General features: G+C 34.1%; 1 protein-coding gene across 1 annotated transcript; it reads right to left on the reverse strand.

Annotated features, from left to right (window-relative positions):
• Positions 1-8,605: 8,605 nt before the first annotated feature.
• On the reverse strand, positions 8,606-12,269 carry LOC123887994 (receptor-like kinase TMK4). The gene is made up of 2 exons (XM_045936927.1): positions 10,812-12,269; positions 8,606-9,906 (listed from the first exon to the last, which is right to left on the reverse strand). Exons 1-2 carry the CDS (start codon positions 12,250-12,252, stop codon positions 8,777-8,779), a joined length of 2,571 nt encoding a protein of 856 aa, XP_045792883.1. The 5' UTR covers positions 12,253-12,269; the 3' UTR covers positions 8,606-8,776.

Raw genomic sequence — 12,269 nt, forward strand, 5'->3', positions numbered from 1 at the left:
CTCTCAATCGATCCATCGGCATGTCGTTTGATCTTATAAACCCACCTGCAGCCAATGGGTTTCACATTGGCAGGCAAATCCACAATTTTCCATGTACTAGTATTTTCAAGGGCAAAAAGCTCAACTTGCATAGCTTGTTGCCAACAGTCATATTTACTAGTCTCAGTATAGGATTTAGGTTCAGTGTGGGTGTTTAAAGACATGGTAAAGTGATGGTGAGAAGGAGATAAATGCATATAAGACAAATAATTGGATAAAGGATAAAGAGTACCTTGAGGAGATGGAATGGTGACATCATTGGCAATATTGCAAACATAATCTTGCAAATGAGATGGTTTTTGTTTGGGACGAGATGATTTGCGAAGAGGTAAAGATGTGGAAGGAATATCAGTAGTATCAGCACAAGGACTGACAGAATCAGGGTGACTTTTGTCAGAAGAAGGGTCAGAGTTATGAAGAGGTGGAGACTGGGTGGGCTGAGAAGGTTGGGAAGTAAAATAATCCCAAGATGAAGACTTGTGGGATATGGATGAAGAATAAGGAAGTTTGTGTTCATGAAAAGACACATTGCGGGATATGAAAATCTCATGAGTGATGAGATCAAGCAGGACATAGCCCTTAAAACCATTAGCATAACCTAAAAAGAGAGACTTACGAGCTTTAGGATCAAGATTGGACCTATGAGCAGTAAGAGTGGATGCATAGCAAAGAGAACCAAAGACTTTGAAGGAGTCAAGAGGAGGCAATTGATCATGAAAATTTTGATAGGGAGAAAGATTATCAAGGAGGGGAGCGGTGACATGATTAATGATAAATGTGGCATGTAATAATGCATGGGACCAATATGACTTGGGTAGTTTTTATTGAAAGAGCAAAGCACGACCAACATTGAGAATATGCTGGTGTTTGCGCTCAACCTAGTCATTTTGTTGGGGATTTTCTACACATGAACGCTGATGAAGAATTCCCTTAGAAGAATAAAGCTCATAAAGAAGAAATTCGAGGCCATTATCTGACCTAATAATTTTGGGACAAGTTTGATACTGATTTTCAATCATGTGAACAAAATTTTGCAGTTTAGTGGAAGCTTCAGACTTTGATTTTAACAAAACAATCCAAACAAAAATGCGTAAAATCATCAACAATAGTGAGAAAGTATCTATGTCCATGAACTGAAGAAAAAGCTAAAGGACCCCAAATATCAACATGTAAAAGATCAAATTTAGCATTAGCAATAGAATGACTAGAATTATAAGGCAAACGTTTTTGCTTTGCATCGTGACAAATGTCACACACAACTTTATTATCAAACGAAATAGAGGGATACAAGTGAGTCATATGTGATTCTAGAATTAGATACATGACCGAGCCTGATGACGGATCGTCACACTCTCATAATACATGCTTATTTGAGGAACATTAGACTTATTTTAGAGGGTTTTAAGCAATAAAATCAAGAGAAATCAACTCAGAAGCAAGGTTACTTGGAATACAAGAAAGCAGGAAATTATGCAGGAAATTATGCATTTCAACTACGCTGGGGGTGTGAAGCATCACGCGCCGCGTAATACACATCACAGAGAAGACCAAAACCTGCTTTAATTACGCGCGGCGTGGGGGCCTGTCCACACACGGCATAATACCCTGATCAGAAGAAGGTTCGCCACTGACATCATCACGCGCGGCGTGAGAAGGACCACGCGCAGTATGATTGAGGAGTTGAACTACGCCGGGGGTGTGAAACCAATCACGCGCAGCGTAATAGCTTTACTGAAGAACAATTCTCCTCTGACTTAATCACGCGCGGCGTGAAGCAGTTACACGCGCGGCGTAGTATAAAGAAACGTAACCACGCGCGGCGTGATGGATCTGACGCGCGGCGTGCTTGCAATCACTATATATTGAAAAGTCAGTTTTCTGTGAAAGGGTTCGAAAATTCTGAGTTCATCACCATATTTCAGAGATTCTGGGCAAAAATTGAGGTCCGATCCTGCAATCAAGTGGATAGCTTCAAGGGATTCAACAGCATGGAAGCAATTACCATGGAGTTGGAGCTTGGAGTGAATCAAGAAGCTATGAGGAGCTAAATCCCTCATAGAGGTTGGATCTAGGATGATACTTTTGATCTGCAAAATATAAATACTAGACAGAACAGTACAGGACAGTACAAGACAAAACAGCACAGGACAAACATTTAAGGTATTGAACAAACTTTGTGTTATACGATGTTTGGTGGATAAAATGTTATTTTGGTATTTTAGACAACTTGTGCTGAGGACAAAAAGTTGTCCCGTGGTTCTGTGGGGGACAAAAATTTCAAGTTTTGTCCTATCCCTTGGCCCCTAGTTTGTCCAGTACCAGGAACAGTTTTAAAATCAAACACAGTACATCAGAAATTGTCCTGTCCAGTCCCTTATTTTTTAGCAGATCAAACGCACCCGTAATCTTAGTTGTTGAATTGAAACTCTCTTGTATGTGTTATTTCATGAATGTCTTTACTTAATGCATTTCAAATTCTGATCAACTTTGCAATGATCTTAGATTCTAATTATGTATGAGAATATGAGTTAGAATCTGAACTGAATTCATGAAGCATTTGAGTGTTTCCGATCGAGAGATTGAAACATAGAGTGTAGCACACGATCAACGCGCTTTCAAATACTCCGTTGTCGGTAGCTTTCATCCGAGATATCGGAGGAGTATCGACAAAGGATAGGGTGAATTTATCAAGAGATTGAGATTCACCATATTGTTGATCTAGTTGTAACACTTAAGTGATTCAATTCGATATAATTGATTGCATATGATTACTATAGCCTAAGTGGTTCCGATGATCAAACCTCACTTGTTTACTATTTGAACTAGAAACGTTTTCTTACAACACAAACTACTCAAACAAACCCCCAAAATGTGTGTTAATTTTAGTATGTTTATAGACACAATTACTTTGTTAAAATCGCGCAATCCCTGAGGATCGATATCTTTTTATTACTCAATTGACGAAATTGTACACTTGCAAATAGTCAATCAAGTTTTTGGCGCCGTTGCCGGTGATTGTTGATCGATTCGACAAGGCGATTGTGTCTATTTTTCTATGTTTTCTTTACTTTTTCTAGTTTTTATATTTTTCTGTCAAGAGATTTCTACTTGTTTGCTTTCTTGTGCATGCGGAGAACAGGTCCGATTGAGCTGCACTTTGATCCCGAGATAGAAAAGACAGCTCGTGCTAATCGGAAGGCAGCAAGGGAAGCTCTAGCTTCAAGAGACAAAGCTACATCAAGTGGTGATCACAACTGTCAACAACAGAACTTTGCTGATATGGATTACGAACAAGATCCACCGGTTGATGTCCAACCACCTCCTCCACCACCAAGACGTACCTTAGGTGATTACGGACGAAGGGACAATGATGCATTGGCCAACCAAGGCTTCCAGCCGGCCAATCCGGTATCATTTGACATCAAGAACACGGTGTTGTCCGCATTGAAGGAGAATCCATACTCCGGTTCAGAATCGCAGTGTCCGAACTTGCACTTATCTCACTTCTACGAGGCGTGTGACTACACGGATCCTCCAGGGGTAAGCGAGTCCGACAAAAGGCTACGGTTGTTTAAGCATTCTCTGTCCGGAAGAGCCAAAGATTGGTTAGATACGATCCCAGCTGGTACAATAGAAACGTGGAGGCAACTCGAGAGGAAATTTCTTGACCGCTACTTTCAAATTCATAAATTTATGGAAAGGAGAGCGGAGATAAGTAATTTCGAATAAGCTGATGGAGAAACACTGTATGATACTTGGGAAAGATTCAAGGTGTGCCTCAAGAGGTGTCCAAACCATGGATTCGATGGACACAACCAAATGCAGATGTTTACTATTCGGTTCAGATTTGTTTTGTTGTGTTAGGGTTAATGTTGTTGAGTTTATTTCTTTCATTTGATTATTTTCATCTATTTTTGTAATATTAATCATTGTTGAGTTTATTCCTTTTGTTTTGTTTATGTTCAAACACTTTTTGTGTTAATGAGTTTGGTTTCTTCATTTTTCAGGAACTGAAGCAAGCAAGTCATTCTCCTAATGCAGCAGCAACTCAAGAAATACTATTCAAATTAATTAATATTAATTTTGAATGTGTTAATCATATATTGTTGAACTCATGTTCTCTCATGGTTCTGCCATTGTGGTTGGTTAATCAACAACAAGAAAAAAATCATAGTAGATGATCTTGCAAGTGCTAAGAAATCACGGGATCACAGTGATTAAACATGTTTTTTAACATGATAACTCTTTAAAAAAAAGTTTCATAAAAACTCAGTTTAAATATACAACAAACTACTCTGTTTTTTTTGTTAAATAATAATAATAATTAGCGTGACAATCTAAACTTGAAAAAAAACAATAAAATTTGAGTAAAAAAAAGACAATAAAAAACAAATTGAGATCCATAACTGAGACAACCGACCCATTTGATCCGCTACCCATATAATCCGAGACCCATCCAAACCGAACCCAAAAACGGTCGAAATTGGGCCTGTATTTTGACCAATCGGTTTCATATATCCTTGACATATTGGGCCCGAACCTGCCCATACCCGCCCGATGCACACCCCTTAGAGTGTCTACACAATACATTCCACACCTAGTCACATGTATTTGCTCCCTATTTAATATATGTATTTTGGATTGGGCCTTATTTCTCGTGCTTGTTTATCTTCCACGTGTCTGATACCCACATTAGTAAGAACATGGAGTAAGTCATAAAGCACGACCCATCTATGGTTAGGCGTGTCGCGGTGTCCGACGCCTGTTGGTGTCGACACTCATATGACATTCGTACGACAGTGTCGGATAGTTCATACCGGTGTCGGAAAAAAACTCAATTTTTTCTTTACTTCGACACTTCTTTGATTCGTGTCGGACAAGTGTAAAAAAAATATTATTTTTTTCTTACTCTCATTAGGCACATATTAGATATATCTACAAGAGTTAATGATATGTCGAAACAACAATATTGATCAATGAGAAATTAAATACACTACATTTTGATTACAATAATTTTAATTTTTTCGATAATAAATAGATAAATAAAAGTAAAATACTATGATTAGCGATGCCGACAACAATATTGCTATATACAAACATGTTGTGTAGACACTCACTCCCCTTTGGATCCTTCCTTACGGATATTTTCTTTCTCTTCACAACAAACTAATAGTTTGTTGAGTTGTTATTTTCATTTACAGTATTATACTATCTTCCATTGATTGGGGTGAGAGTGTCTACACAAAACACGGCGACACTGACACTCTCACAGTGTTGTACTATATCTTTTATTGAACGGACTCCGACACATACATCGCAAACACAATACGGACACGGACACCGCGTCACCGTTAATGTAAAAAATATAGAATACCGACACCGCTACATATTTATAAAACATATAAATTGAAAATAAAATTATATACATGTAAATCTAATTTGAACAAGTTATTTCTTACATTAGCGGTGTTGTCGTGTCCGTGTCGTGTCTCGATGTCTGTGTTGAAGTATGTGCTTCATATTAGGTGGGGATACGGAAACGAACAATTTGAAAAAAATAAAAATAAAAAATTGGATGAAACTTACATAATTATTGTTGGCTTAATCTAGTTCAAAATAATGAACGTAGTATTTTTGTCCAAATAAAAAGAAGGCAAAATTACACTACATGTCCTTTATCTTATTTTTTTGTAACATTTTGGTCATTTATCTTTTTTTTATAACACTTTGGTCCTTTATCTTTTATTTGTAACACTTTAGTCCTTTATTTTTTTTACTTGTAACATTTTAATCCCTTTTTTTGTAACAGTTTGGTCCTTTATCTTTTTTTATTTGTAACACTTTGGTCCTTTATTTTTTATAAATAAATAAGATAAGGATCAAAGTGTTACAAAAAAAAAAGATAAAGGACCAAATTGTTACAAAAAAAAGATAAAAGACCAAAGTGTTACAAAAAAATAAGATAAAGGACCTATAGTGTAATTTTGCCTAAAAAGAAGAATTCAGAGCAAAAAGATTCATAGATATGTGAAACAATTCCCAGTGATAAACACTATCGAGAGAATTAAAAGAAGAATTCAGAGCAAAAAGAATCATAGATATGTTTTATGGTAAATTAAAGAGAAAAGATCGGAAGCCTTGTAGTTGTTACACAGACATAAGTTTATATTAGTCTCAACAAAAAAAAAAAAAAAAAAAAAAAAAAGTAGTCTCCTGGAAATTGTAGGTTTGGATTTGATATTAAGTTATGCCATGAAACTGAATAGCTCTTCTATACTCACTATAGATATGCCATGGATCTAATATTAGGATACGCCATATTGTTCTATACTTATACAACCTTTCTCTTTGCAAAGCTCTGAATGTACATCATTCCCTATTCCTAAAGATGCACCCATGATAGTATTTACAATGTATTCATATTGGAGAGTGATGGATCATACACTATATCTATAGTTCAAAAGCCTTTCCTTTTATCATCATAAGCATTTGCATGACATATAGTTTAATAAATCTAGTTGGTACTTGCTTCTCTGATGTAATATTATATGCATAATAAGGCTTTTGAACTAGCTAGAATATTGTTTTGTTTATGCATATATGTAGGCAGGGGCGGACCCAGCCATAAATTTCTAGTGGGGCTAAAAAATTTGGGCATTACAATTTTTTTTCATCCCAATAATAATTCAGTTAAACAACAAACAATATGTGAAATTACTACTAATACAACATGTATATCCAAAAAAAAGAACAACAAACCGGAAAATATTTATTCAAAAAAATAAACCAACAAACTATATCTAAAAAGCCACAAAATTTCTATTCGAAAAAAAAACAACTAATTTATTGAATATATATTAAATCATGCATATCACTTGTTTAATTCAATCAGCTTATATCTTGTTAATTTTTATTCCAATTTTACCCGTATATAATTTTTATTCTAATTTTACTGTATTATCTTACTTGAAAAAGTTAAATATTAATTAAACTTTTTTTATGTCATGTCATATTTATATGCTAGTTCAATTGCTAATTTTACCAAATTCTATAAATTCAATTAGTGGTCCACTATATTTTGAAAAAAAGTCAAAGTTGATAAACTATATAACTTAAAATAATAATTCATGTATAACCCAAAACTTGAAATCATCAATAATAGACTATGAACTAATATTTGCACTAATACTTAAACTAATATGTATACGAAAGACTTACAATTATCAATAATAAACTCTAAACTAATATTTACATTAATATTTGTACGAATATGTATAAAAAAAGACTTAAAATTATTTATAAAATTTTTATTTTTTAATTTTAGAAAAATTTAGACTGGGCTGGTGTGGCTATAAGCCTTGAACAGGCCCGTCCCTGTATGTAGGGAGAACAAAACAGAAATTATTTTTTTTCCATGATAAAAATTTACCTTTTTAAATCTGTTGTAAATATAACCGATTTAAAAACAAACTTTTTAGCGTCAATAATTAATGGATGCTAATTAGCGTCCGATTTTTTTTCCAAATTGAGCCTTACTTTTAGCGTCCACATTTGTAAAATGCTAATTAGCGTCAACATGGACGCTACTGTTTATCATCAAAGCCTTTACTGTCCTCAAATTATTGGACGCTAAACTGACGCATAATTGATTTTAGCGTCCATTTTTTGCCTATTAGCGTCCGTATTTGTTGAAGCTAAAACATATTTTTCTTGTATAGTTCTTAAATAGGTAACATTTTTTTAATGTTACTAATAATATTCTAGGATGTTACTAAAAGCCTTTTAACATAGGTTTTATGTAACATTTGTTTGAATTTTTTTTTTTTGTCAAGTAGCCTATTGGCTAGAAAATTCACCTTAAAGATAAATAAGTGGAGTGTTTCGGGTTCAAACCCGGACTCCTACACATATACTGCGATATCCCTACCAACTGAACTAAGCTCAGGGGGGACATTTGCTCAAATGTTACTCAAGCTAAATAGTAACATTTTTTAAAATTTAGTAACATTTTTTAAATGTTACTCAATCCCATATTTGTTGTAGTGTTTGCTCCTTAAAAAAAAAAAAGACTTAATTAGTCTTTTGGTCCCTTAAAGATATTTTAGGTTTTACAATGGTCTGGATTGGTCCCTTAAAGACACATTTGTTTCTCAATTGGTCCTTTCCGTAAATTTTTTACAAAAAAATGTTAGTTTTAGTTGACTGAATTGTGGATGTCATTAAGTGTAAGTGGTCCACCCAAAACCTTATTAATTTTTAAAATTTTAACCACCGGAATGTTTTGTTATATTTGGAGTTAAAATTTAACGGAAATGACCAATATACAAACATATATGTCTTTAAGGGACCAATCCGAGCCTTTTTTTCTTTAAGGGACCAATCTGGATCTTTTTTTCTTTAAGGGACCATTGTGAAACCTAAAATGTCTTTAAGAAACCAATAGACTAATTAAGCCAAAAAAAAAAAAAAAAGACTGGATGCCTTGTTACACAAACACAAGTTTATTGGTCTCACAAAAAAAAAAAATAGTAACGTGGGTAGAAATTAGTAAACGGGATGTAAATTATTTCATTAAACTTACCAAATTAACCTTCAATTTATTAATTTTAAATAATAAAAGTTAATGGTATTTTTGTTTAAATAGAAAAGATGCGTTAATTTGAACTTTCGAATACCTACAATTTAAAATTACAGTATAATCACATTTTTACTGGTGTCTTTCCTGCATTTGTCTCTATCAAAAATTGCTTGAAGACACATATGAAGTTTGAAATGATTGTTGTTCAGGAGAATGTAGGAAAGGCTTTGGAGGATATGACACTGACTGAAGTGGTCCTTGTAGCATTTCTAATACTCTACTCATTGATGGTCTATCTGATGGATTCGTTTGAATGCACCATAGACTCACCATAGTAATTTGTCTCACCATGTCATTTTCTTCTTCTGAGTTTGCTAAACAATTCTCATTATTATTACCAGCTTGTTCAAGATCCTTATAAATCCAATCTGGAAAGTACAATTCAGAAGTACACGAACCTCCAGTGTCATAATTCTTTCTTCCTCCAATCATTTCTAGAATTAACATACCATAACTGTATACGTCAGACTTGTGAGAAACTCCACCATATGTTCGGCTAAATACTTCTGGTGCTATGTATCCTATAGTTCCTCTTGTGCCAAGTATAGACACAACACTATCATTCCTTTGGCATATTTTAGCTAATCCAAAATCAGAGATTTTTGGGAAAAAGTTTTCATCCAAAAGAATATTTTGGGGTTTGATATCAAGATGCAAAATTCTTGTAACACATCCTTGATGCAAGTACTCTAGTCCTCGAGCAATGCCGATTGCAATTTCGTACATTGTGTTCCAATCCAAGCTACAAATTGCATCAGGAAATCCATTTTTAAGGATAAACTTATCCAATGACCCTTTGGACATGAATTCATATATTAGTGCTCTTTTGTTCTCATAACAAAACCCCAAAAGTGAAACAATATTTACATGTGACGTCCTACTAATACTAGCTACTTCATTTATGAATTCTTCTCCATTTCCCTTTGAGTCTTTTATCACTTTCACTGCCACTTGACGACCATCAGGTAAACTTGCTTTGTAAACAACACCATATCCTCCTTGACCTAATTTGTCTCGGAATGAGTTTGTCATTCTTTCGACTTCTGAATATCGATATTGCTTAATTGGCACTAACAAGTTATAACTTTGCATGAAATCCTCCACATTGTGGTCAATAAATTTATTTGTTTTCTTGAATACCCACCTTTTTACCAAAATATGATACCTCTTACGTTTACAAATAATCAACACCATAAGAATGACAGTTCCAACAATAATCATTGATGCCCCTGCATGTTTGCACTTGAGATTATAAACAAAAGTAAATGAAGTAATTAGTGAAGATTAAATACAATACTATTTATCTATTTCATTGATTAATTTTTTCAATATATGGCTCTATCTATTAAAAATTAAATTTTTGTCTTATCAGAGAAAATGACTCAAATAATTCTGAACTTTGATGATAAGTAACAAAGTTTGACTTATGATAATTTTAGATGTGATACAAACTCCTTACTTCCGATCAATTTGGTCTTAATCGAAGTTCATTAGTCACTTGAACTTTTTATAATTTGCTCAAGTAAATAAAAAAAAGACATTTATTTTTGTTTCAAATAATTGTATTTGTTTCATATATGTAAATAAAACAATTATTGATTTTTTTTAAAAAAATGTACAACCTCCGTCCAAAACAAGTGTCACCGTTGATCACGTACTGCACACATGCTGATGCATAATTTTGACTGTTAATATATTTAATTATATATTATTAAAAATTATAAAAAGATAATAATTAGAAAGTAGTATAATTGAGATAAATCCAACAACGTCTTATATGTGGAGTAATATTTATCTGTATATATTAGAAGAAAAATATAGTCAAAGTAGATTATATGAATAGTGCACAAAGTCGGATGGTGACATTCATTTAAAGACGGAGGGAGTATATTAATTAGAGTGTTACTTTTACCGTTAATTAGAGAGTATTTTCAAAATTTGTCAAAAAAACGCGAGTATTTTTAGAATAATATAATTAAAATACAAAACAATAAAATTAATAATATTTACTTATATTTTAAATTACAAAATATAACTTTTTATTGTTTATAATTGAGATGAGAATGAATAGATAACAAGACTTGCACATGGCCATAGGTAACAAAACAAAACACTTTAAAATATAGAAGCGTACCTGTAATCCAAATTACAAGTCTAAGGTTTGCTTTAGATGAACCTTGAGTTTGAACATCACCTCCATCTTGTCTAGACATATTTTGCCGAAGCAAAACATTGCCTGTGGTGTTTAACTTAACCTTGGATGAAAATTTGGGAATTACTCCTGATAGATTATTATTAGAAACATCAAGAATCTGCAATTGAGGCAAAGTTGTAAGACTGGGTGGTATTGAACCCGTCAATTTAATGCGAGCAAGCGTCAAGTTCACCAAACTTGTTAACTTGCAAAATGCGGGAGAGATGGTTCCTGTTAATCTAAAATCCCGGAACTTCAATGTAACAATCTTCCCTCTTTCACACTTAATCAAGACATTGTCGGTCGATATACTGGTCCATTGCCCTCCGGTACAAACATTGTTCCCTTCGGTTGACAAAAAGCTAGGAGACCCAAGAGCTTCAGATATTTTATTTAAAATTGTAACTTGGGGATCACATGGCCCAACATCACTTCGACAAAAGTTATTTGATTCCCAAGTTGCTTTAACGCCCTTGTGAAACACAGGTATCGGTCCTTGAAGTATATTGTTGTCCAACGAGATGATGTTCAAGCTAGATAGCGCAAGCAATGAAGGTGGGACCAAACCAGTTAAAAAATTTGATTGAAGTTGCAAATCAAACAAATTAATACAATGGGACATGTTGGGAATTTGACCCGAGAAGGTGTTATTGTGAAGCCATGATTGAGATAACTTACTCATGCTTGATATAACGTCAATTGTACCCGAGAAACTGTTATTGTTAAGGTGTAAATATCTTACAGCAGATTTCGCGAGAGACTGGGGTAGACTTCCTTTCAATTTGTTGTGAGAAATAATAAAAGTATGCAAATTTGGAAACGAATCAAACTTTTCTGGAAGTAGTGGACCAATCATATTTGTAGCGTTGAGATCGAGGGTTTCCAAAGAAGTGGAGAAAGATAAATCATCCATAGGAAATACCCATGGGTCGAGATTCAAGTTATTGCTGAGGTTGAGGGTTCTCAGATCAGATAAATATCGAAAGCAATCGTCTGGAATAGAGGTGAAATTATTGTGACCAAGGGATACAATTTGGAGCAAGAGGCCTTCAAAATCAGGCAAAGAACCATTGAGTGAGTTGTTGTGAAGATCGATATGGGTGAGATTAGTGAGAGTGTAGATGTCGGGAGGGAGTGTCCCAGTGAGTGAACTTGATGGGAGCATGATGGAGGTAACAACTTGAGTAGTTGAATTACAAGAGATGCCTTTCCATTTGCAGTAGTGAGTTTTGTTAGACCATCCAGTGGGAGTTGGGGTTATTGCTTTCATAAGTTGGAACATGTAATCTGCTTCATAGTCTACTCCATTACTAACATTAGCGATGGAAATTATTAGTAAGAGGTTGGATAACAAAACATATCCATGGCTTAATATTTTCATGATTGTTGTAGTTTGTA

This window comes from Trifolium pratense, linkage group LG6 (genome assembly GCF_020283565.1).
Source record: "Trifolium pratense cultivar HEN17-A07 linkage group LG6, ARS_RC_1.1, whole genome shotgun sequence".
In the NCBI taxonomy this organism is placed as follows: Eukaryota; Viridiplantae; Streptophyta; class Magnoliopsida; order Fabales; family Fabaceae; genus Trifolium; species Trifolium pratense.

Excerpts from the sequence above, each read along its gene's own strand:
- LOC123887994 (XM_045936927.1), bottom strand. The coding sequence starts at position 12,252 with ATGAAAATATTAAGCCATGGATATGTTTTGTTATCCAACCTCTTACTA. Across the intron at positions 9,907-10,811 it reads ACTTGTAATTTGGATTACAG|GGGCATCAATGATTATTGTT; the intron begins GTACGCTTCTAT and ends GCAAACATGCAG.